This window comes from Lissotriton helveticus, chromosome 3_1 (assembly GCF_964261635.1).
Source record: "Lissotriton helveticus chromosome 3_1, aLisHel1.1, whole genome shotgun sequence".
Taxonomy (NCBI): domain Eukaryota; kingdom Metazoa; phylum Chordata; class Amphibia; order Caudata; family Salamandridae; genus Lissotriton; species Lissotriton helveticus.
The window spans coordinates 244,100,060-244,127,335 of record NC_136061.1 but is presented as its reverse complement, the minus strand read 5'-3'; the positions used below and the strand labels follow the sequence as shown (position 1 = coordinate 244,127,335).

At 46.1% G+C, this 27,276-nt stretch overlaps 1 protein-coding gene across 8 annotated transcripts in view; it reads right to left on the bottom strand.

Annotated features, from left to right (window-relative positions):
- NF1 (neurofibromin 1) overlaps window positions 1-27,276 on the bottom strand; it is a 2,143,703-nt gene that overhangs the window by 1,002,605 nt on the left and 1,113,822 nt on the right. For all 8 annotated transcript variants that reach the window (XM_078679713.1, XM_078679719.1, XM_078679717.1 and 5 more), the window contains exons 25-29: window positions 13,095-13,276; window positions 12,456-12,667; window positions 11,463-11,624; window positions 8,579-8,682; window positions 7,312-7,447 (exon numbers count right to left, since the gene is read on the bottom strand). In XM_078679713.1, coding sequence (XP_078535839.1) covers window positions 7,312-7,447; window positions 8,579-8,682; window positions 11,463-11,624; window positions 12,456-12,667; window positions 13,095-13,276 — 796 coding nt within the window. The remainder of the gene's footprint in view (window positions 1-7,311; window positions 7,448-8,578; window positions 8,683-11,462; window positions 11,625-12,455; window positions 12,668-13,094; window positions 13,277-27,276) is intronic.

Genomic DNA, 27,276 nt, shown 5'->3' with positions numbered 1-27,276 from the left:
GAGGGGCGCAGGCCCCCTTTCTCCTTCTTGGGGACCAGAAAGTAGTGGGAATAACAACCACATCCTACTTCTGGCCCAAGAACGCGCTCGATGGCCCCCTTGGCCAGGAGGGCTATGATTTCCTGCTGGAGAAGCGGAAAGTGAAGCCCCGATATGCGGTGGAACTGAGGTGGAATGGCTAGGGGGGGTGCAGACTTGAAGGGGAGTAGCCCCTTCGGTCGATTTACAGCACCCACCTGTCCAAAGTGACAGAGCGCCAGTGGGGAATGTGATGTTGAATCCTGCCGCCCACCGGTGTGAGGTGCACCCCAAAGCTTGGACTAGGAAAGCTTTGAGGCAAATGCTGCGGGAGCAGAGGTGGACTGACCCGCTCACTGGCCCCCTATGCCGCCACGGCCCACGGCCGCGCTAAGGTTGGTTCTGCGCAGGCTTCTGGCTGAACGAACGTGTAGGGAGCGCCTCTCCCATGGCCACGAAAGGAACGAAAGGTAGACGTGGCCGGGCATGTGGTGGAGAGACCCAAGGACTTGGCCGTAGCCCGAGAGTCCTTGAAACGCTCCACTGCTTTATCGCCAAACAGGCGAGTACCATCAAAAGGCGTGCCCCATCCCAAAAACCCAGTGGACCGCAGCCAGGCATGGCGACGCAAGGCCACCGTCGTGGACATGTCTCTCCCCAAAGTGTCTGCGGTGTCCAGCCCTCACCGAATGGCAAACTTTCCGGCATCCTTCCCCTCGGCAACAGCTTGGGAAAGTACAGCCCGTACCTCCTACAGGCACTGAGGCAGAGTTTGCGCCACTGTGTCCCACACAGCATGAGAGTAACGGCCCAAGAGGCATGCAGTGCTGACTGCCCGCAGCCCCAGGCTAGCAGAGGAAAATAACTTTTTGCCAAACTGCTCCAGTTTTTTCGATTCCTTATCCAGCGGAGCGGTAGGGAATGCACTTTGGAAAGTGGAGGCCTGAATGACCAGGCTCTCCGGGGTCGGATGATTTGTTAAAAAGGCAGGGTCACCTGATGCTTCGCGATGACGCATGGCCACATTTTTATCCTCAGGAACCCCTGTGGCTGGTCTAGACCAGGTGTCCATCAAAACATCCGTCAAGGCCTCATTGAATAGAAGCAGAGGTTCCATAGAACTTGCTGCCGGCTGAAGCACTTCAGTAAGGAGGTTCATCTTGAGGGTAACAGTAGGCAGATCAAGGTCAAGAGCCTCAGCAGCTCTACGGAGCACCACAGTGTATGTGGCGTCTTCCTCCATGACAGTGGGAGTCAACACAAACCCAGGCTCAGATGAGAGGTCAAGGTCACCTGCATTCTCAGAGTCCTCTGCCCACTCATGTTCGGACTCGCACTGCTGTGCAAGAGAGTCCTCTGACCCCTCTCAGTCATCCCCCTCCTCCATGGCCCGAGGCACAGGCTGCAGCTGCGGGGAAGGCACAGGGGAAAACAAATGCAACAGCGCCGGGGACGGTGCAGGGCAGCGCCGATTGTGCTCCATGTTCCAATTACGGTCCCAAGCCAGAGCAAAATTGCTCGGAAACTCGGGCAAGAGTAGAGGTGGGATGAATGGAACCCATTGCGGCACCGGAACGGGTCGCCAGAGCCGCCGGCGGAGGACCCTCCGGCGACGGACCAAGAGCCTCCGGCGGAGGACCTTGCGGTGCTGGGGCCGGAGCTGGTGGCAAGCACGGACCCTCAACAGAACAGCGGGGCCCGAAGGCACGCCGGCAGGAGCCCTAGGCCTGAAAAGGCCGTCCATGCAGCAAGAAACTCTTGCACCTGGGCCGGAGTCGCTGACAGACCCGAATAGGGCGGGGAGGCCGCTGGCCCCCTCGGCTGCATCCGGAGACCAACAGGGGGGACCTCTGAGAGCATACACGCTTCCTCGACTTTTTCTTGTGACGTCTCTTACCCGATTCAGAGGACGAAGACTTTGACCCCGAGGAGCAATGATGATGGATCCGCGGTCGGTCCCTCGAGCGACCCCTGGACCTCATATGGCCGGAGATGACTGCCGGGCCTCCAGCAGCTTTCGGGACCGCTCCAGCATAGCCTTTGGAGCCATGGCCAGACAGTCGGAACTTGACCGGGAGTCATCGGTCCGTTCCAGACAGTAGAGACAGACGCCATGCGGGTCGGCCACTGACATCACATGGCGACAGGCCCCGCAGGATTTAAACCCAGACTTTGCACCAGGAGTCAAAGACTCAAAAGAAGTAGAAACGAAAGTCTAAAAAAAGTTGGTCAAAAAGTGACTAGGGTACGTGCTCTAACCGGATCTGCGCTTGCTGGCACGGAAAAAGAAATAACTGACGTAAGCACGCATGGGTGGCGCCTAAGTAATCTCTGTGATGTCATCTCAGCAGTTACGACGCCAGCGAAGGACGCGGAGCTGCACAAAGTCACCTACCGACGTGCAGGGGTACGTACTGCTGCTGAAAAACTTTCGGGATCCAGTCGGACACCTGGGGATATTCTAAGGGAAGGAATCCATCACTAACGTGTGTCTTTCAGATATGCCAAGCTAACCTAAGCCCCAAATTATGGTCACCAGCACATTAACAATCTCACCCTACCGCAAACATTCAAGATGACTGCTGTCATGTAATTCCACAATAACTCACAAAGGCAACTTCAACAAGCCAAAAAACCTCCATGACCTCACAGAGTAGGCATATTCTTGCTCTCTCTCTAAAGAACACTGCAGGGACAAGTGCCCATCCATACAAGAGGAGGAATTAGCTTCAATGACCGTACTCCCACTTCACTGTCAGCTTCTGCTATGCTGCTTGTGCACTACTAACCATGAGTCACGGTAGGCCTTTAATAACGTATAACAAAGTGCACCTGTTGAAGCCTAACTGCGTAGGTATAAAAAACAATATATCGATTACAGTGAAACACTTTGAGAAAACAAAAACACCACAAACAAGCTATAAATGCCTCTCTCTAAAGAACACTGCAGGGACAAGTGCCCATCCATACAAGAGGAGGAATTCGCTTCAATGACCCTACTCCCACTTCACTGTCAGCTTCTGCTATGCTGCTTGTGCACTACTAACCATGAGTCACGGTAGGCCTTTAATAACGTATAACAAAGTGCACCTGTTGAAGCCTAACTGCGTAGGTATAAAAAACTAAATATATCGATTACAGTGAAACACTTTGAGAAAACAAAAACACCACAAACAAGCTATAAATGCCACGTCCACAATTAAAATGAAATGAAAGCACATCAATGCTCCCCATGCACATCAACATCCTAAATCCATAGAGCACACACCAATCATCACTGCTACAGTCAATCCTACTTATCTGAACATGAGTAGCAATAAAAGAACGGAGATGGTTGCCTCTTATTTTCTACCCACACAAGCTATGGAAAGATAGAATTATCAGGCTGTTTATATGGACTGCAAACATATGCAGATATTTGAAAAAAGAAGGCCTGTAATATAATACTGCTAAGCATCGCTATAAATGGACGCCCACTAAAGTCCATAGGAATCCAAGTTCCGTGAGTAGACATTTAAAATAATCTCTTCCAAACTAAAGGCTTCACCTAGAGTTTGGAGGGTGGATGTCATTATCTCTGCCCGCTTAGCCGGACTAACTCCCACCATATTAAGAGATCTCCACCAGCCCTGCTGAGATCTCTATGCCTCAGAAGATCCACTAATACAATAGCTCCTCTGAAGGCATTGAAAGTTTGCTAAGTGGCTGCAATGATTCAAGCAGCAACTCTGAGAACTTTTTTTGTTTTTCAAAACCAAATTCCCAAAGCAGGAGTTGGTTTGTTAAAACCAAAATACTAACGACCTGGACAGCCCAGAAGTTTTTTCCATGGAAGTGGGGATAATTTGTATTTTTTTCTGCTCTGGGTAGATAGGCTTTTCCGGGCGGCCTTGAACAAACAAAAAAACAATGACATCAAATTGTTTTGTTACAAACAGGGCAAAAGGTCTGGTGTATTCAACACTGCAGGACCCTGCTCTTCCAGGTCCTAGATTTAGAGTTTCCACTAACCAAACCACCAAAGCTTTTGGGCACGTTTGTCTGCACAACTGAAAATAAAGGAGGCAGACTGTCAGATTGGTGTACAGGGTACCCAGCAACATTTGGGACGGAATACTATTGCCATCAAACATCAGGCCGTAGGTTTCATAGTCTTTTTACAAGGAGGCATGAGAGACTGATTTTTAAAAAGGTTGAATAGTGCCTCCCAGAGAACCTAAAAGATAAACTGCTATTTTTGAATTATGGAGTGAAGCCTATTAGCCGTCATTCTTCACAAAGAGTCTATAAACAGGTACTTTGTAATATCTATACTACACCTACAGTTATGTGAATAAGGAAAAAGAAGACACTAATAATGCCCACAAACAAAGAAATAGATATATTTTCCACAGAGGTGTAATATGTTCCACTCTGGTAGACACGTTGTATTCTCCTGGATTTTTTTCTCCTCTATATTGCAGTCCTTAGCAATGAATCCAGGATTAGCATAAAGGGATTAGGGCACAAAACACAGAGCTCATAAGAGTATTATGGAGAGAAAGAACTACTGTCATTTCATTTGTCACCCACCTGTTACATTGGTGTTGGCGCCTACACAAACTTGTACATAACTGACACTGAAAAGTGTTAACAGTAGATTTCCTAAAGGTGCTGAGAAGAAAGAAAAACAATAGATCTCTGTAAAGTCAAGTAAATAAAGTTTCAGTTTTATGGTGCAAACTAAACTACATCACTACCTCAGGTCACCAGATTATGTATATTTCAACCTGGGAGACTTTGCATAAGTCACCATAGACATGGTTCACGAAGTCAGCTTACATGAGAAAAAAGCTTGATTTTTAGTTATAATTCACAAATACTGAATCAGGGAATCATAGTTTACCTACCTGATTCCCACTTTCCACAGCAGGAACTGTGCCAGCGTGGAGAGGATTTTCTGAAGCCCTGAGTGCGGGGTTAGGGGGAGTAAAAGGGTAACTGCCACCGTCAACAGAAAATCACTAGAAGGGGACACTGGAATTATGAAACAGAACAGAAAAAAAGGCAAGGAGAAAAAGGAAAGGGCATAATAGAGACTGGGGAAGAGGTACTATAGTATGGAGGGTGGGAAGAGGTAGTGAGGTAGAGGTACTTGGGCACACCTGTGGCGAATGCAGAAATGCATGGCTAGTGTTACAAAGGTATAACTGGGATAGAAGCATAAGTTACAGGTAGATGTGTTAGAGCAAAGGCATGTTATGGGTAGAGGTACTAGAGTATAGGCAGAGATACTAAGGAATAGGACAGGGTACAGATAGTACAGTACAAACACAGGTAGAGGTCTAGGGAAAAGAGGGACAAAATCATGCGAAGGAAGTAGCAGAATATATGAAATGGAGTTAGGAGGAAGTGAGCAAAAGAAAGGAGGATGTGTGGGGGTTTCCCCACCAGAAATTCAAATAGGGTAGATGGCAGGGAATTTGTGGACTTAAAGGGAATTATCAGGATGGGTTTGACATGCTTTGAAAGACACTTTTTTGAAAATGTTGAGGAATGAGATTTGTGAAGAAAGATTGTTGAATGCAGATACCTCAGTGGATTGTAGGCTAGAGAAAAATCCACACGTTTATTGTGAAGTGCATGCATGGAAACTCATGACTTCTGCACATTTCCCTGTGTAGGGGCTGAGGCATGAATCTACAATTCGCAAAACATGTAAATTCTTTATTGATAGCCATTAAAATAGCACACGAGTTAAGAAGAACTGGAATATTCATTCCTTGGAAAAAGACTAGGTTGGAATAGTCCAAAAAGGTCATGAATTTAATGTTTTCTTGGTATTTCAGGAAGTCCTCATGAGGAGTGGATTTGAAATGGAAAAGCAAGAAGGGTGAAAATGGAGGAAAAGGGTTAATACTTTGTGTACTTAACGCAGCTGAAGGTCAATTTTGTGCATAAATCACAAACCTTTGCATCAAAGGAAATGATGTGTACATATTATCACAACAATACTTGTATTTCATTCTTAAATAAACCCTGACAGCAGCAAGACTGTGCTAGTGTTACTTCTACACTTAAGCAAGTGGTGGCTTACTGAATCCAAACAGTTCAAAGTTGTCCAAAGAGCTTTGGTGCCCCACTTACAAGGTGCACATTCAGTAATTCATTAGCTCCGGAGAGCACCACATTTATTTTTCAATCTTTAGTTAATGGTCATTTTCCAGACATTTCCCCACACCCTTCCAGGCTACAGTTCTTTGGATGGTGTAATTATCCAATTATTTTTCACATGCTGATTCTCAACTACAAGTCAATATAAATACAACAATATCGTTTGATCATACTGTGCCAGGCATTTCCACAATGCAGAACAGAAGAGTTCTGCTAACAATTATCAACACAAACATCAACTAGTTCATAGTGTTGCAAGGATGACAGGAATGTATGCATTTGAGTTTCCGTAAATTGTAAACTTATACCCAAGTGTTTCTTGCAAAAATCCAGGATATCAAAGGACATGGTAAAGTCTACCAATACCAAGGGCACAGCACTGCCACCAATGAAATCGATAAGTAATTGACCGCTGCCTGCACAAGCCACTTACTCAGAACAGAGGGTTTGTGAAAAATCTGCTTGTGGAGGAAGAATCACGTTACCCTCAAACAAAGCCTGTAGTTGATCATACACTGCCCGCTCTAATAATTTGGATAGCTGATAAAGGTCTGTTTATGAGAAGATGCAACAATTCTGTCCAACTTTCATTACACCTAAAATTCTGACTTTTTAATGGGCAGAAGTGAATTCATTTATGCTAAACATTCTTGAACTAGGAGCTCCCTATATTTTCTAACCACATCTTTGGGCAAAATCGTACATGCACCAGAGAATAAACCTATTTTGTCATCATGCTCTGCTCTGTTCTATTGGCAACATAAAACACAAGAAACAAGGTAAGATATATTTGAACACAAGAAGAAATATTTAAAGGAATCCAAAATCAGCAATTTTCAGGCATGGTGTGATGCCTTTGCCTGTTCCTTTGATGGGTCAATACCATGTTCAATTTGACTGAGAAAAAATAGTTAAGTAGTAGGAGTAGAAACTGTTGTGCCAGAAGAATATATAGGCAATCAGATGAACAGGCCCTCAGTAACTCTTTTGAGAAATATAACATTTTACCATTAAAGGCTAATTATGTTAATTGAAAAGGTAAGAACACTCACCTATCAAAGCTTAAAATATATTTTAAAAATCACTGTCATCAAAAGAATTTCAGGAAGCATCACATTTCCACCACAATGAAAAGCATACCTGGAACAAACAATGGCAAACACTGCGAAGTTGGGGGGGAAATTCAATGGCAGAATTAATGATTGCTTGGAAGAATTTCTCTGTCATTTTCCGAAGGCAGCGCTGGTTATCATCCAGATTTTCCATGGCATCCAACCTAAAGGAATACAAACTAAAATGGTTATAACATGCCTATAATTCATCATCTTATTTTTCGGAATAATCCATAACATGGTCACAAAAAAGATATTGTTAAAAATCATGAAAAGAGGAAAGTTTGTCACGGTAATAAAGTGACAAAGTAAAATAAAGTTTGATTAGGCCAAATACACAACAATGTTGGGGGATTACATATGCGGAAATAAAAATTTGGTGGATTATAAACAACAAGATAGTGGTTATCAGCGAGCCGGAACGATTCTCTAGAAAGTCTTAGCATGATATTAAATATAATGTTTGGGACCATGGGGGATGGGAGACTTACTAAATGAACCCATCATTTGCCAACCAACTGCAGTATTAAATATGTAATGTAAGGCACAGTCTATAGAGCCTTTCCCAACACTGCTGCTGTCCAGGAAGCAGACCTAAAGCACAGTACTTGCTACTTTCCATTTGGCATTGCCCAGTGATAAAATTGCCCTGATGAGATGAAAAAGTACAATGTAGAGGTAAACTGATTCATAAGGGTGCATACATTAATGGACATTTGCATGTAGTTCTATATTGATCCCTATACAAGTCTCTTTACAACTTAAGAGGTAAATGATTTTGATGTTGCTCGACCATGTTTGGTGACATATGTAACCAAAAGGGGTACTCCTTTTAACATGGATGTTTACTGGCCTCCGTGATCGTGCCATGGCACTACCAATGGGTGAAGGTAGCTGATTACAATAGTGGGGTGCAGAAAAAGAGGTGCTCTACTGACTTATCCCCTTCATTCTATGCTGTGTTCTTTTTCAAAAACAGGAACCCAACAAAGATAACTTTATTGGTTAGAGGTAGTCTGTAGGCCAATACACACATGTACGTGACAACTCCCTTGAAAATAAGGTTGCCAATTGGATGGGTCTACCTGTCAGGAAAAGAAAAGTTTGACATAACTGACATACTAAAATGAATTTTGCTAATAAAATAAGGTTGTCCCTTTTTTTTAAGAATGAATTACATGAACTAAACACAAACACAACCAATGTGAGGAAAAGGGAATATTAGACTAGCACAAAATGGCATGACACGTTTCTGATGTTTGCTCAAAATAAACAGGCACTGTCACATATCAAACCTTGTAGAATCCACCTCAAAGCTGACATGCTGCCAGTCTGGGCCAGTGATGACAGTCCTGAGCAAAGGTTCCAATAGCTTCTGCAAATAGGTGGCACCATAAACCTAAACAGGATAAATCAATTTTTGTAAATAACGGGACTCAAAATTTCACAAGCTAAAGTTGAGAAATTGGATATTCCTAAAAAAGTGCCATCCCAAATTTGAAGAAGTCAATCCCCTCCCCAAAAGAAACTCTAAAGACCAGACCAAAAGAATAGGGAGACATTCAGAATCAGGAGACGAACCTAAGGTGAGATGGCACAAACGCATCAGTTCCATATAACAAACCAATCTGGCCTTCTGAGAAGGTATAATTTTATGTGCAGACTGCCAGGTAATCTGTAAGCATTGTTCTACCCAAACACAAGGAGATGATGTTCGGAGCACTGAAACTTTTCATTCACTCACCCCCATCCACACATCTGGGTTGAATCCACCATCATTCTTTAGCTCACTTTGCCACCCCAGTTCAGACCCAGCTATATGCAAATCAGTCTTGACCCTGTGACTCATGGGAACAGCCCAGCCTGAACTGCCAAGCCAGGTCTTCCCTGAACCGGAAACAAGCATCCTGGGACCGGTTTCTGGGTAACGCCCTTCATCAGCCAGGCTATCTTGAATCCAGTGGCAACGTGAGCAAGGGACCCACGTCTGAGCATACCGTGACAACTTAGGGCGAACAAAGCAAACACAAGGAGATTTAGGCCCAGATCTTTGTACTGGGGTGAATGTATGACATTGTTCTGCATTCTGTCCATCAATTGTTGTTTTTGCATTTGTCACCCCAAGTTGGACGGGTATGCTCAGACGTGGGTCCCGTGCTCTCCATGCCACTGGAGTCAAGCTATCCTGGCTGATGAGGGCTGAAAGCCCGAAACCACTCCTAAGATGCTTGTTTCCAGTCCAGGGAGGACCTGGCCTGGCAGTTTGGGCTGGACTGTTCCCATTGGGCGCAGTGTCAAGACTGATTTGCATATGGCTGGGTCCAAACTGGAATGGCATGGCGAGCAAAGAAACGATGGATTCAGGTCCAGATCCTTGTACTGGGGTGAATGTATGACATTGTTCTGGATTCTGTCCATCAATTGTTTTTTTAGCATTGTTCTACCCAGCATGTTCCTAGGGCCATTGGAAAGGGTGAGAGTTAGCGGTAAAGGGTGGGAGTTGGAGGGAGAAGCTGGCCACGTTCCTTTGCCAGGAAGAACTGGAACAATCCCCAGAGGGCTGAAAAATAACATTCATCCCACCCAAAGAAAGCAGCTAGAATTGGCCCTGGAACTAAGCCAACAAAATGCACACACTTTGATCGTTTCAAACAAATTCAGGGTGAGATGGTAGTAAAATGCACTAGGCACGGGGGAAGCCAGTCCTGAAACTGGTACTGGGTTTGTGTGCACCCAAAGAAAAGCCATGCTTTGTATTTTTTGTTATTAAGGGTCTCTATGATCAATCCACACAAAACTTCCAAAAACATAAAATATTTTCACATCTTGAAATTTACATAAAGATAGATCAAGGGGGATCAGAAAGTTTACTTTTCTATTTAACTTCCTTTAGGGAATTAGTTATAATCGACAAAATAAAATGTTAAGATGCTGATGCACTGCTGGTGTTAGGGACATCGAAATGCAAGCACAGAGTAACCCTTAGCTATGCGCTCTGGCCAATGTTTATATTTTGCAACACTGAAGGCCTGCACCTACTGTCTGCAGGTCATTGTTAAAGGAATGCCCAGCAGGTACTGGGGGTGTTCTACTCAGTGCAGGGTGCCCTGCGATTATGCAGTAACAGTTACAGTAACAGTTGGGACTAGGAGTGGGGGAATGTCCACAGGGCGCGGTCATCGTCCATGGCCTAAAACCAGTCTCCACTAGGAGCAGGGGTCAGACACTGCAGAGAATACCTGAAGGCAACAACCGATGCACTAGTTGGCATTAAGGCACAAGAATGGGTGCATGGACAGGAGGGTGTAGACTGCATACAAGGCCTTGCCGAAGGGTAAATTTTGTGCACACAGGCCATGGCAAAAGATTGTGTAAGGGTATAAATTACATTACAAAATAAATTGAACAAATGTAGATGTAACAACGTTATTTCAGTCGAATACTAAGAAAAATAACTTTTCAATGAAAACTGTTTTACAATAACTGGTGAGTTTTAGTGGTTTTCAGCTTTGTCTCTTAACCACAATGTCCCTTCACCTACACTTTTTTTCCTTTAGAAATGTTTCTGCTTTTTTTAGTCTAAAACTGGGGACGGATTTTAATACTGGAATCATTTACGAAGATTATAAATTAATATTCATCTATGATAATGAAGGAGTGTATGTGTGTATGTTTATGTGTCAGTCTTACATAAAATGCATTCATCGTTGTTTATCAATCTTTAAATGTCTGAGTGGTTAATTTCATAATGCTTTGTAAATTCCTTCGCTGGAATCAGAATCTGAAAGACCACATGGGGCAATGTCTTTGTGTACCACCGTTCCATGCCTGGGCTTTCCTTTAACTAATCACTATGATCTGACAAACATCAGTACATATGTGGGTACAAATCTCTACACTCAAACTGTCCACCATCCTTAAAGTCAGCCATCTAAAGGAGAACTAAAAGTCCTGGTGGTGCTACTTCAACATACCTATAGGCATGGTTGTGCACCGAGAATTAATGTTGTACAGTTTTAAGCTCCTCTTTCTTTTTGCCAAGAAGTGAGAATATGATCTTAAATGGGACCCTAGTTAACTGAATCCTATACCACAAAGAGTCAATTTGTAATAATTAACATCCATCCATTTGACTTTGACAGGCAGTTATCTAAAATAAAAACCATTGATTAAACAAACCTTAAAACAAAAAGTCATAATTTTGCTGGCCAAGCTGTTCCCCCTAAAAAGCGTCTGCATAGAATCTGCAAGTTCCACTTCCTTCGAAAACATGTTCCAGAGAAGCTGGTACAGCAGATGCCGAGAATCAAAGAGGGTCACCAGGACACGAGCAAGCTCATCCTGGATAAAACAGAAAAAACAAGACATTCGATATGTAATGAACCATTTTTTTAAAAATACAAACTTGCAACAAAACTGCAATTAAAGCTTCCCTTTGATTTTTACAACATGTGTTTGGTAGGCTGAGATGTGGGTATCGCCTCAATAAAGAATAACCTACAACAGTAATATAATGGATTGACTTTCCTTACAAATCTCACATGAAAGCTACAGTAAGCCTCTTTGTTAAAAGTCATGAACTGGTCAGGAGGAAGAACTCTCTTAGTATTAATGGCACTTACATTGAAGGAAGTTAGGTAAAAGGAAGAGCCTTGCATTTTTCCCTCTTCATTTAGATCTATTTGTTCTCCGTTTATCAACGCTACAGTGCTCACTAACAGCATTTAAGGGTGGCTCAGGTATAGATTCTAGCTGCAAGCAGGAAATTCTGACGAAGGCTCTTTGCAACCCTTTCAAGGGAAAACTATCTCAAATCTGGTTTGGAGAAGAGAAGGCACTTGTGTGAGATGTGGGGCGCACAAGGCAAATACTCTAGTGCCACCAAAGCCACATTTTTAAGGTAGAAGTACACAGGTGAAATGTGTGCAGGATTACATACTGTAGTATAAATATGTTTTCACATGCAACAGCAAAAAAAACGAACCAAAACATTAGAGGGACTGATGAATGGTGCCTTGAGAAATGTAAAATATGAGCAGACAATAATTAACAAAGATCAAATTGAAGGCTCCTATTCTTGAGTTTTAAATAGTAAACCAATCTGCATTTAAAAGGTAGTTTCATGGAAAACACGAAGAGTAAAAAAAAAATGAACTCCATCAAGTAACTTACCCACTGTGAACAAGGCACCACATTGGCCAAAGCCATAGCAATGGGTAGTTCTCCTTGGTCTCCCATCATAGTGACTAGCTCTACCAATCTCTCAAATCGATCAGCTAGCACAGTTTCTGCCAGAGTGTCGAACTCTGTGCCCTGCTGCAGGATTTTTGTGAGGACTTCCATGAACGTAGCTCTTGTTTGGAGATCTTTGTGGTAACCTAAACCTAACAGCACAATGATATAAATGTAAACTTTACTATAAAAAGAAAAGGTTGAAATCCCAATGTAACATTTTTGTGCATTCAAGCTGGTTAGTTGTTTGACAAAAGTTACAAAAAAGAAGAAATGACAAGGGTTCCTACTTAAATTATCACCCATAAAACCCAAATCAAATTTATATTATAATTATATTGCTATAATTGGAAGACAGTATGTTTCTGAACGTAGGAGGGTAATACACTTGTTCCCAATATGATTAGTTCATTAAAAACTAGTTAATATAATTGTTTCACATGAATCAATGTTGTCATGCTACAGGTGATAATATTTCGCCTCAGAATATACATGAGGATTAAAGCCCAGTGGATAACTGTTCTCCTAAAGTAAAAACAAGTGAGAGAATACCAAAGACTGCCTTTCATTTTGGCTTACCTATTGAGTGCATAAGACCACTATCCACATTAGCATTGAGCAAATTTGACATAGCAAGAACAGTACAATGCCGCAATGAAGCCAGTCTTCGAGACATGCCTCTTTTCCTTCCTCCTGATTGCGTGCCATCATCTTCAACTTCACTGCAGTCATTCAAAAGGTTCATAAACAGAGTGAAGTATCTGAAAAGTAAAACAAACATCAGATGACAAGAATTCTGAAACCAAACATGCTCACACCTTGACCAGCCTGGATCAATACATTAATCAATTGGTTACCATGCTTATTTGGCCGGAAAGATTAATTAAGCCTAGACTGTGTATGCAACCACAGTGCACCGTAATCCTCAACAAAGGAAATAAGACAGTTCATGTTTAAAAAAACTGCATTGTTTCATTAGACGACTTCACATCTTACTTGATTAAGTATTAACAGAAAACATGTTTAGGAACAATTTCATTTGCAACTAACTCATCAACCGTGCCTAACAAAAATGAATATGTCCTCGTAATGCAACTGGTGCTATGTAAGGCGCTCTGATACCCGATTCGGGTCAAGTTTACGCTATATGAAATTCTGTAAAAAAAAAAACTAGCTAGTAGCATTTCAAATATGTTGAAGAATGAACTGTGTACCATTTAAGTGTTAAACAAGGTGTAAAAATGGCGTGGAAGTAATCTCATGTTGAAGTAGTATGGAAAATATTAACATGGTGCTCTTTAATAGTAACATCTTCACATTTCTAGCATACTCTCGCTAAATCCACTAAACCCCACCTCCAGATAAACTAATCAATGGAAACTCAAGATGCAACACATCTTGTAACTAAGAGCTAATAAGCTGTGCTTTGGCTATAAAAAATGACATAAGCAGTAGGGCTCAACAAGAAGTTATCCATACTTAACTGGCCTTAATAAGAAAGTTAAAGTCACTCCTGAGGAACACAGAAGGTAGGTTAATGAGCTAACGATTCCCTGGGACGGGGTTGAGAACCCAAGATGGAATCGAAGGGATCAGTGAGGCTCCTCAGATCAAGACGTTTTTGGCTCACTGCAAGGAATTATTATCTAAATGCCAAAATTATTTCGTCCAATTAAATTCATGCTTTATATTTTGCTGGGAAGATTGAATCATTCAGAAATATACCATTATAGTTAACATATTTGTCTATGAGATTCGGCTAGGCAGATAAGGTTAGTACCTTATTCTTCTGATAGATAATATTACCCGCAGAATCCTCACCTCATAAATAGATACCATAGCAGTACCTATACTAGCTCAGAACAGAAAAACCTGCAGGACCAGAGAGCAAAATGCCTATCTCAAAGGACCCGACCATCGAGCCAGCAGTGCTTCAGGAACATATACACTGAAGACTATGTAGCCGCCTGGAAAATATCCAGAATAAGCCCTTTGTGTGCCAGCGCTGTGGTAGCAGCCTTGGCTCTGGTGGAATAACCCATTACGTCTTCTGGAGCCAGCTTCCATGCAAATGCGTAGCAAATCTTGATGAAGACCACAATCCATTGAGAGATGGTGCACTTCTGTACTGCTTTACCTGTCCATGCACCTGCAAATTCTACAAAGAGGTGATCATCCACTTGATGTTCTTTGTTGCAATCAATGTAAAAACGTAGTGCTCTCTTGGAGTCCAGACAATGAAGTCTCTCTCCTCTTGAGGGATGAGGCAAGCAAAGAACGCCAGCAGTGGGATAGCCTATCCAACATGAAATGGTGCTATCACTTTTTGTAAAACAGAGATTCAGGTCCTTAGCACCAGCTTATAGGGTAAGAAAGTGTTATAGGGGGATTGGACAGAAAGTGCCTGAAGCTTGCCCACATCCCGAGCTGACATTATAGCAATCAGGATGTCCATTTAGAGGGGCGGGAGACATACTGTGCATCAGCTCAAATGCAATACACATTCAAAAAGTGAGAAACAAATGTATATCCCAGTGTGGCATCACAAATGGCTTTGGCAGATATAAATGTTGCAAACCTTTCCAATTTTTCAGCACAACGGTTGATTTAAACTATGAAGGCTGAGCCGGTAACTTCTAAAAAAGCCGTCAAGTACTCTTTACTAGTGCCCAAAGGAAGTCTTTGCTGCGCCGCAGAGAAAACAAAGACCAAAACGTCAGACAACTTGGCCTGCAGAAGGTCAATCCGACAGGTGCAACACCAAACCATAAATTTGTACCAACGGCTTGGAATATTTTGTAGAGGGACGCCTCATGGCTAAGATGAACAACCACCTCAGGAGGAAGGTCAAATAAGGTCAACTGTTGCCGCTCAATCTACAAGTGTGGGTCCTGCTGCTGCAAGAGAACATCCATCCCAAAGCGGTAGCCTGACCGGAGGAGTTCCAGGTACCACAATCTCCAGCCCAATCCTGAGACACTAAGATGACTTGGCCACAGCTGTACCTGATCTTTAGAACTTGGGGAAGGAGAGGGATGCATACCCGAGTTCAGAACTCTATTCTAGGTGTAATGAATCTCCAAGAAAGTTTCTCCTTGAAAACTCCCAACGCGTATTAGTGCTGACATTGTGTGTTCTCTGCAGTGGGAAAAAGATCAAGCTATAGTTCTCCTAAATTATAAAAATGCCCTGCACCACCTCCAGCACGTTAACTGCCATTCACAGTGAACTAGGCGTTGGTGGGAGAGTTTGTCCGCCCAAACATTTATAGATCCTGTAAGGTGGCACACCATCAGAGAAATTCCCTAGCGTTCTAGTCTATTCTAGAGAAATAGAGCATCCTGGCACAGAACTCAAGACCCAATCCGGCATACTTGTTGCAGTATCACATGGTGGTGCTGTTGTCCAGGAGTACATTCACCAGCCTTCTTCTTGTGAAAGGCAAGTAGGACTTCCACACCAATTGAATCGCCCTCAATCCCAACAAACGGATGTGGAGTTAAGCATCTGCCATAGATCAGAGCCTCCGATCTCCACTTCTACTAGATGGCCTCCACAACCAAGAAATGGTGCTGCTGTGGAAATTGTCAAACCTGAGTGGAGTACTGAGAGGGGTCTGTCAAAAACCCAGTTAATGTCCGCAGCAGCCACTGCAGGTCTTTTGCAGTCTCCTCTAAAACCTGGATGCAATCTAACAGATGCCCCATGTGCTGTGCCAACTGGTACCTTAAATCTACTTATGTCATTCATCATGTTTGACCAGCAGGATGCAAGAGGACAGCAATACCAGTAGCCTCAAAATCATTCCTACGGAGATACAAACCAGAGTCTGACACATCAGAATCAAAGCCCAAATGTCGTAGACTCTCTACTCTTTACGAAAAAGAAGAAACACTACCCTATCCAGAATGGCTAAGATGAACAGAAGCTTCTTCAAAGGAGCTGGTGTGACTTCCGCACATAGACATTGTATTGTGCTTTTATGATTTAAGCTTTTTAAATTGAATAAAGCGTGACTTGACTTGATAATGAAGCCCAACAATGTTAGGAGGTATGCTGTCGTCTGAAGGTGGTTGACTGTGATGCAAGCCCACCTTCAACAGTCATTCATCGTAGTAGTGGAAGACTAGCACCCCAACCTCCGAAAGTGTGCTGCAACCACCACCATCACTTTTGTGAACACCCGAGAGGCATTGGTGATGCCGAAAGGGAGCACTGCAAACTGAAAATGCTCCTGGCCTACTGTGAACCGCCAGTAGCCCCTGTGGGCCTGCATGACCGGGATATGGACATAAGCATCGTGCAGGTCAATACTACCATCTAGTCTCCAGAGCAGACAGGACCTGGGCTAAAGTGAGCGTACTGAATTTGTCCTTCCACAGGAAGACGTTAATATGGTGAGGGCACAACCCTTTGGCAACAGGGCCTGCACTTCCTGCTGTAATACGGACAAGTTTTCCTCCACACTGGTGTTTGAGGGAGATGCGGGCGTAGAAATAAAGGATAGGACTTAAACACAATAGACAATTCCTTGAAGGAAATGCTGGGATAGGTCCCCGATAAGGAAGATTGTGTGACATGAAGAACACAATAGAGAGGTTTTGAGGCTGCAACAGCACAGGCACAGGGCTGTGCTGCCGGTTGCCCCATATGCCCTAGGTGTTGCCTTTGTAAGCCACGGACTCTGCTACAAAATGAATGGAAGACCTGTTGGGCTTGCTACAGGGGGTGGACGTTGGCAGTTTTTGAGACTCCTAACTTTGCCTTGAAAGAGGCATAATTGATTATGGAGCTATAAGGATGGGGCAGAAAGGTTCAACGAACATGCTGTGACCATGCTTTCTTTAAAATGTTGCAGGGCGGAGTCCGCTTTCTCGCCAAAAAGACGACAGCCATCAAATGACATGCTCATTAGGAACGGTTGCTGGATAAGCTCACACACCTCAACGGGAGGAGCACTTGGAAATTCCCAGAGAAGCTTGCAGACCTCTTCCAGGCATGGCGCTGAAGTCGCACCAATCTATGCGGTCGGTTGTATCCAAGCTAAAGCAAGCCATAAATTTTGCTGCATCACTGCCATCCTAGATAGCCTGGGTCAGGGATGCCCATATGTTATCCAGAACTTCTGGTAAAAACTGGGCCACTCTGCCACATAGGACATGACAGTAGCAGCCTAGAAGACAACTAGTGCTTACAAATCACAGAGCAAGGCTAGTGGAGGAAAAGCTGTGTTTGCAAATATTATAGTCGCTTAGATTTATGACTGCTAGGTGGGGTGGAGGGTTAAGGCAATGAGATTTACCTTACTAGTGGATGCCTGCACCACCAAGCTCTCTGGTGTGGGGTCACCTGGTGCTAGTTGATGGTACTGAGTGACCTGCTTATTGATTGGTCTTCCCAAACATGGTTTCGTCTAAGTGTCAAAGAGTGTAACTGTGAAGGACTCAATAAAAGCTATTAGAGGTTCTGTAGTTGCTTAAACAAGGCTGAAGTACCTCTGCAAGAACATTAGTCTTAACCTCCATAGGAGGTAGTTGTAGGTCAGGTACTTCTGCTGCCCTCGGCATAATGACCATGCAGGATGCGAATCTTCTGTAACGGGTCAGTAGGAGAAACAAGGCCAAGAGTTGAAGAAGTATCCAGGCTCCTGGTATCTTGTTTCTGATATCAATTTTCTTCATCATATTGGGGAACAAAATAATCTCTGTCATTGAAATGATCAATGTCCAAATCAGGTGTGTAAAGCCTGGGCTCGAGGGTGTGGTAGGGGCAAGGCATTAGAATCTGAAGGGATACTAGCTGACTACTTGGGTGGGTTCAGGGCGCAGATACGGTCAAGATAAGGATGGATTCTGCTCAGACGGAAAACACAATGGTTTGGTACTTGCAAAAATACAAAGGGAACCTGTGCAGTGGGTGGCTAGGGGAACTTAAGCAGCACTGGAGCCACTGCTGAACCCGAACTGGGCTGGAGAGGCAAAGATGGTGCAGAGGGCAGACCTGCCAGTGGTCCAACTGGATGACTGTGTAGATACTTGGGATGCAATAGAGAGAACAAAAGTGCATAAGTAGCAGAGCATGGCCTCCTTGAAGGCCTCCACATGAGGCATTGCCGCTGGACCCAAAAATGTGGGCTGTTCTAAGACTAAGCTCTGGATCAACACCAATGGAGATCTGGAAAGAGACCAGGTCACATGCTTGAGGCCCTCTGCGTACTCTCTGGAGTATGCGAGTGGCCGGAAGGGGCTGATTTCCAATTAGATTTCTTATGCTTCTTTTTAGACTATCACGAAGACTTCCAGCAAAATGAGGATCTACTGTAGTAATAGGACCTTACTTCTGACCTCAACTGGTCATGGCGTCGTGTCTTCCAATGATTGGAGACAAAGCTTCCCCTTGCGGTACAGTTTGGCCTTCAAATTCATCTGCGCATAGCTGTCGCAGTCCACGGAATTGGTATCCGAACCACCAGCACCATAGGCATATCTCAGGAGAGTCTATTATAGACATCTGTTGGCAACAGTCCCTGCACAGCTTGACACCTGTGATATTAGGAGTTGACAGTTTGACTTGCACACTGGAAAAAGTTTGAGAAAAGTTCTTTAGAAAATAAATTCCTGAGACGAGTAGCTCCGTTTCTGTCTGAAGGCTTGGAAAGTAAAGGAACTAACGTCAGCACATAAGCGTTTTCCTTATATGCTGCTCCACTCATCTCTTCCGAAATGGACCGTTGTCAGTGCAGAGCTGCATGATGCCACCTATTGGCAAGCAGGAATACTACTTAGAAGTTTCCAGATCTAGTCTGACGCCTGGAAGCACAAGTTACTTGCCTTCGGTAACGATATATCTGTAAGAAACATTAGTGTTAAATTCCTTACCTAGAATATCCCCAGGCGTCAGACTGAATCCGGAAAGTTTTCACCAGCAGTACCCCTGTGTGTCAGTAGGCGTTGTCCTGTGGCTCAGAGTCCGTCTACGGCGTCACCGGAATGACGTCGCTGGAGTACTTAGATGCCGCCATAGCACGCTGACGTCAGTTCAGTACATAGCTTTCTGCGCCAGGAACGCAGAGCCATGCAAGAAACCGACACTGGTGCCATGAAACTAGGGCCCTAACAGGGAAATTACTTAACCCTAGATATCAGTTTGCAGTACGGGGAGGATGGGTGGGGCAGTGAGGAATCTAACACTAACTAATGTTTCTTACAGATATATCGTTACCGAAGGTAAGTAACTTGTGCATCTGAAAGAAACACGTTAGTGTTAGATTCCTTACCTTAGAATAGATACCCCAGAAATATCAACCCCGGTGATGGGTCTGCGAACCAAAATCACACCAGGAAGTCTTGGAGAACAGAACGGCCAAAGAAGCCGTCTCTCCGGACTTGACTGTCCAGGCAGTAATGCTTGGCAAACGTGTGCAGCGAGGCCCACGTAGCTGCCTGACAATGTCCTGCAAACGTACTCTCCGTCCCAAGGCAGTAGTAGCCGCCATGGCCCGAGTGGAATGTGCACGCTGCCCCACAGGAGGTTCCTTTTTAGCAGAGCAATAACAGATGATGCACAAAATGACCCACGGAGAGATGGTTGGCTTATGCACCACCCGTACCTTCTTAGCGCCTGTGAGAAGTTGGCCTGATGTGCAGTGTTCACTATTCTAGTGATCACTATATATCAGTCCAAACAACCCTTATTGATGATTGGTTGTAAGTCAACCTTATAGACCAGCTATCCTAGTAGCATGGATACGAGCAGTCTAAGGCTAAGACTCTAGAGGGCGTGTTAAGCCAGCTGTTTTACCATCACATTACCCCTTGAACACCCAGTGAAAGGACACCACACAAGTGTTATGAAAATAAACAGTGTATTTATTAGAATCACAACAACCCTGTTCTCTTTATGAGGACAGGGTGCTAGGCACACAACAAAACTCTTACGAAAATACTTAAGTTAGCACGTTATACACAAATGCCCGAGGGGCACGAAAAACCATATACTTAAAAAGTGGAATGCGAAATTACTAGCAGGTAAGTACAGTACTAATAGGCTTTGGAATCGCTAGGACTTAACTAGGGAATCGTTAGATTACTTCTAGGAGACCTAGGGGACTCGGGTGCAGAGTGTGCACTCTCACGCGGGATGCGGGACAAAGTCTATGGAAGCTAGAATTCACAAAGTTAGTGTTCACGGGCGAACCCGACCTGGTAGGGAGAAAACGACAGTGGATCCTGACCCTTGGATAGTGAGGCTATGCTGGGACACCGGAGTGCCGAAGTTACCTAGCCCAGGGGCTGCAGCTGCATAGGTCTGAAAAGACGTCGGGGATCTCGTTGCCGGACCAGGAGCCTGGAAGGAAGAAGTTGCTGGCAGGCGACCAGTGAAGAAAAGTTCGATGGATCCAAGCCTGGATCAAGGAAGAAGAAAACCTGAAAGCAGAGGGGACCAAGTTCTTGAATCACTAGCCAGTGATTAAGTGGGCACCAGGATGGCACCGGGCGAAGTCACCGCAGTCAGGTGAGTGGGCGCTGCTGGGCTCTGCAGTCTCTCGGACCAGGAGGCGTTGTCGGCGACCAGGATGGAGGTGCGAGCTGTCCCACGAAGGAGGAAGTCGTCGGCGTCGAAGTTACCCAGGATTGGGCAACAAGCCTTGGCTAATTCAAGCCCACGCGGTGGACTCAAAATGGCGTCTTGAGTGGACCAGGAGGGTCCAGGGTGCTCCTCTTCTGGAAGGGAGCAAGGGCCAGTCTGGAGCAACCAGACCAGCAGCAGAAATGTCGTCGGGCGCCGTTCAGAAGGCCACAAGCCAGCGGGCTAGTAGCCAAACAACGCGGTGAGCAGCAAAAAGCAGAAGGGCCCCACGCAGATCGTGGAGATGCTGGGAGGCTGCACTTCGGTGCTGGAGCTGCTCAGGGTCGGGGCTTCTCGGACCCCAAAGCACTCACCAGGAAATTACTCGGCGGGCTTGCTGGAAAGAAGTCGTGCAGTCTTGAAGATGGCCGGTCCCTCGAGGTCTCGTCACACCCACGAATCTCAGCGTGACTGATGATGCAGGTAGAGGTCAGAGGTGCCAGGGAAGCCGGTTCTCGTCGAGCTGGGCAGTCTTGATCCGGAGGAGAGACTTGCAGCAGACCGCAGTGTTCTTAAGATGGTGCCTGCGGATGCAGGGTGACTACTCCTTAGTCACAAGGGAGAAATCTTAGGAAGAAGTCTTGAGTTCCTTTCGTGGAAAGTAGTTTCAGGATTCAAAGATGATCTGATTTGGAAGGGGGCCAGTCTCTACCTTTATCCTGTAAAAAGGGGCTGGCACGCGACTAAGTCCTGCCCTATGGGTGGGACTAGGAGGGGGGTGGTTACACCCACTTCCTTGGCGGGCTTTTCCCCAGCACAGGGTCTGGAGTGACCCTGGAACTGGTTCCAGCCAGCCTATGCACAGTGAGCACCGGGGTGCCACGTGCAGTCACCTTCCTCTAAAGCCCTGCCTACCTACAATACACAAAACCCTGTCTGGGACGGTGCTGGCACCGCCCCTGGCAGGAAACCCTTTGTCCTTATCTCCTGCTCTGGGAGGACTCCCAGCAGCAGGAGGGCAGACTTGTGTCTCGGTGGCAGCATCCATTTTGTGGATGCTAAGGCTCTGTCTGACTTTTAACCGGGTTATAGGTTACAGGCATGTCGTGTCCCTCTAGAAGGGTGGAATGCTAACCCCGTCGCCAGAATTGGCGAGGGGTTAGTATTCCAATTCGTATGACACCTTACTCGACATGTTTTGATAAAGCGATACCAGAGTTGGCACATAACCGCGAGGATTATAATGCACTTAAGAGTATATGGTATGCGATATCATGGAAACGGCTAAGGGATGGATCCCGAAAGCCGCAGACAGGCTCAGCTCATGCTAGAGCACCATCTCACACGATTCCAAGCACTCTGCCTTCAGGATTGTTAAGGCCTGCCATAGGAGTGACTGATAGGAGATCTGTGTGTCCATTTTTAGGGTTAGATATAGGTATACTATATCTAAAGCAAAGGGTGAGTACACCACCTTGCCCCAGCTGTCGTGCAGCCAGTTGTGTCAGTTTTAGTTAGTCAATCCAGGGGTGGCATAATACATGCTTCAGCCCCTGGGAGACTTCTGGGTGCACCTCAGCCCTGGGTACAGGGACTTGGAGAGGGCCCAGTGCCAATTCAGTACCTGAGTACAATTTGGATAGAGAGAACAGCTAGGCTGTGGGTCTGATTAGCAGGCCCACAGCCAGGGAAAGTCGTAAACCAGTGCAGCAAAAAGCAACAAGCATTTGCAATGCAATAGGTCTCGCATTAGGAAAGTTTGAGCTATTGGTCTTGTAAATGACACATTTTTTATTTATGTGTTTGTTTTCAAAATAGCGAAATTAATAGCTTTGTCATTTTCAATGCCAATACTTTTATCTTTTGTAATTGTGACACCTATAGGCATTTGTAATGCAACATGTTTTGTATTTACGTGACTTAGATGTATTGATATTACAAATAACAATGGCTTTTAATTTTTTTCAATAATTAATACTTAAATAAAAGTTATTGTAACTTATAATGGCAATATCTTAAACTTTTGTAAATAACTTTTGTGAAGAATATGTTCAGTGTATTTTATTGTGATGAAAATCCAAGAACAGAAGTGAAATATTACCAACTTTTTGTGACATTTGTAATAAAGCTTGAAACATTGAGAGAACATATTTGAACCAGTTGTTGTTGAATGGTTGCACAGATTGATACTGTGGTGGCGCTGAGTGATGGTGTGGCGTTTAGTGATGTTATGGTGCCCCTGAGTGATGCTGTGGTGCCCCTGAGTGATGCTGTGGTGCCCCTGAGTGATGCTGTGGTGGTGCCATAGATTGAGTGAGGGCGATAGATAGGGTCAGGGCGATAGATAGGGTCAGGGCGATAGATAGGGTCAGGGCGATAGATAGGGTCAGGGCGATAGATAGGGTCAGGGCGATAGATAGATGTGTGCGGTTGTGTGTGTGCGGTTGTATGTGTGCGGTTGTGTGTGTGCGGTTGTATGTGTGTGGTTGTATGTGTGTGGTTGTATGTGTGTGGTTGTATGTGTGTGGTTGGGTGTGTGGTTGGGCGTGGTTGTGTGCGTGGTTGTGTGCGTGGTTGTGTGCGTGGTTGTATGTGTGTGAGGGTGTGAGTGAGGGTGTGTGATGGTGAGGTGTGAGGGTGGGTGAGGATGAGGCTGTGAGGGTGTGTGATGGTGAGGTGTGAGGGTGAGTGAGGATGAGGGTGTGAGGGGGTGTGAAGGTGAGTGTGTGTGGGGGTGTGATGGTGTGAGTGAGGGTGTGAGGATGTGAGGGTGTGTGATGGTGAGGAGGTGTGATGGTGAGGAGGTGTGATGGTGAGGAGGTGTGATGGTGAGGAGGTGTGATGGTGAGGAGGTGTGATGGTGAGGAGGTGTGATGGTGAGGAGGTGTGAGGGTGAGGAGGTGTGAGGGTGAGGAGGTGTGAGGGTGAGGAGGTGTGAGGGTGAGGAGGTGTGAGGGTGAGGAGGTGTGAGGGTGAGGAGGTGTGAGGGTGAGGAGGGGTGAGGAGGTGTGAGGGTGAGTGAGGTGTGAGGGTGAGTGAGGATGAGGGTTTGAGGGTGAGTGAGGATGAGGGGGTGAAGGTGAGTGAGGGTGGGTGAGGGTGCGAGGGTGGGTGAGGGTGCGAGGGTGGGTGAGGATGTGAAGGTGTGATGGTGAGGAGGTGTGAGGGTGAGTGTGTGTGAGGGTGTGAAGGTGAGTGAGGGTGTGAGGGTGGGTGAGGGGTGTGAGGGTGGGTGAGGATGAGGGGGTGAGGGGTGAGAGGGTGGGTGAGGGTGTGAGTGAGGGCGTGAGGATGTGAGGGTGTGTGAAGGTGAGGAGGTGTGATGTGAGTGAGGGTGGGTGAATGAGGGTGTGAGGGTGACGAGGGTGAGTGATGGTGTGTGAGGCGGAGGGTGTGAGGGTGAGGGTGAGTGAGGGTGAGTGAGGGTGTGTGAGGGGTGAAGGTGAGAGGGTGTGAGGGTGAGTGAGGGTGGGAGGGTGAGTGAGGGTGGGAGGGGGAGTGCGGGTGTGTGAGGGTGAGTGCGGGTGTGTGAGGGTGAGTGCGGGTGTAGGAGGATGAGGGGGTGAGGGGTGAAGGTGAGGGGGTGTGAAGGTGAGTGGGGGTGTGAGGGTGATGGGGTGTGAGGGTGAGTGATGGGGGGGTGAGGCTGAGGGTGTGAGGGAGAGTGAGGGGGGGTGAGGGTGAGTGAGGGTGTGTGAGGGTGTAAGGGTGAGTGAGGGTGTGAGGGTGAGGGATGGTGTATGAGGATGAGGGGGTGAGGGGGTGAGGGTGTGTGAGGGTGAGGGGGTGTGAGGGTGTGAAGGTGAGTGAGGGGTGAGGGTGAGTGCGGGTGTGAGGGTTGTGAGGGTGAGGGGTGTGTGAGGATGAGGGGGTGAGGGGGTGTGAAGGTGAGTGATGGTGTGTGAGGGTTGGTGAGGGTGCGAGGATGTGAGGGTATGCGATGGTGAGGAGGTGTGAGGGTGAGTGAGGATGAGGGGGTGAGGGTGTGAGGGTGGGGGGTGTCAAAGTGAGTGAGGGTGTGTGAGGGTGAATGAGGGTGTGTGAGGGTGGGTGAGGGGGTGTGATGGTGAGGAGGTGTGAGGGTGAATGAGGATGAGGGGATGAGGGGATGAGGGGGTGAGGGGGTGTTAGGGTGTGAGTGAGGGTAAGGGTGTGTTGGTGAGGGTGTGTTGGTGGGTGAGGATGTGAGGGTGTGTGATGGTAAGGAGGTGTGAGGGTGAGTGAGGATGAGGGTGTGTGAGGGTATGAAGGTGGGTGAGGGTGTGAGTGAGGGTGGGTGAGGGGCGAAGGCGAGTGAGGGGGTGAGGGTGAGTGAGGGTGTGTGAGGATAAGGGTGAGGGGGGTGAGGGGGTGTGACGGTCTGAAGGTGTCTGAAGGTGTGTGAGGGTGTGTGAGGGTGTGTGAGTGAGGATGAGTGAGGATGAGTGAGGGTAGGGTGAGGCGGTGTGAGGGTGAGGAGGTGTGAGGGTGAGGAGGTGTGAGGGTGAGGAGGTGTGAGGGTGAGGAGGTGTGAGGGTGAGGAGGTGTGAGGGTGAGTGAGGGTGAGTGAGGGTGTGAGGCCTGCAGTTTTGGCCTGCAGGTGGCGATAGGCGACCACGTCCCGAAAGAAGGTTCACATCACAGGAGGGGGATAAAAGTTTGCGGCATTTAAAAACCAGTGGCTTACATAATGTCATCGACTTTCACTTAAAATAGTCACTCTCAGTGAGAGACGGGTAGATTCCATGTGCGGCAAGAGGGCCTGTAAGCCGACATCACAGGGTGTGGATAGAGGGGAGGGTGTAAGTAGGGAGGGAGAGCGAGAGCAGGGAGATGAGAGAAGAGTTGAAGAGAAAGGCAGAGGGGAAAAGAAATTGTATTGAGGCGGTTGATATAAAGCAGAGAAGAGAGAAACAAAGGGGCAATATGTAGGAAAAAAGGCTTCATTTGTGTAGCTTTCGTGAGTGTCTGCCACCAGGACAATTAAATTCACTCAGTGAAGGCGCTGTTTAACAGTGGGCTATACAAAACTAATCTATCAGGTTTTTTTTGCTTAAAGTCCAAAATCATTGTGTTGTTTGAAAGTTTATTTGTTCAGGCAGTCCTGTATTTTTAGTCATCGCCACTTGTATGTTGGACCGGGGAAACCCATGCTTGAATGGGAACAAAGCTAAGTGCCTACTGTAACGCACAAAGGAATCTATTTCTTATATTCATTTTATTACAACGACATAACTGCCGCCTTCTACTCGCAGTGAAGTGCCTCTCAAAAAGTTTCATACGTTATCAAAATGTCACTCATATAGTGAGATGCGTGATGAGAGATAGCATATGCGGGTATGGGATAAGAGAATCAGTGCATAGGCTAGTAATAGTGTTTATAAAAAAAAAAATTAAAAAGACATTTACCGTAAACCTCTTGTGCTCGTCTGATGGCTCTGATCGTCCAGCGGCTGTTCCAGCGAAAGCAGGCCGGGCTGGGCGGAAGTCAGGCAGCCCTCCTCGAGACAGAGGCGGGGCCTGACCAGAAGCAGGAAGTCGACCGCGACCGGAGCTTCCCAGGAGGCAGGCTGCAATGGCTGGCGCAAGGCTCCGGAGCAGAGAGAGGAGAGCCCTGCATGCAGCCGGCGTCCGCCCGGGAAGCCAAGGAGCGGAGTGCCAGTGTCCCTGTGCCCGTTGACGCCGGAGGGAGCAGCCCGGAGCGGGACGAGTAGAAGTCCGGGTGAGTGGGGCTCCGTGCTTGCGTGTCTGTGTGTATGCAGGGGGTGCAGGGCGGCAGTGTGTATGTGTGTGTGTGTGTGTGCGCCTGTGTGTGCGTGCGTGCATGCAGAGGGGTGGGGGCCACTCATTTAAATGTAAAAGTAAATATGACGCCAAAATAATAAATAAATAAACCAGCAGCTTGACCCATTTATTCACTGTGATGCTTCCGATAATTAAAAATGTGCCTTTACAAAGAAGTGTTTTAAAAAGAATACCAGCGTGCATGTTCATTACAAGACGGCTAGAAATAATTACTCATGATGTTCAAAGCAAGCCTGTTCATTTCAAGCTACCCTCAGCCAGCCTCGGAAAAAACGAAAGTAATACAAAAGCGAAACTGACACTGCCACTGCAGACAATGCTGCGCGCTCCCGAGGTGAAATCCGGCACTGAACACGCTCGTAACACTTTGGTGTCCACTCTCCTAAAAACGGATCACATTAGTTGTCGA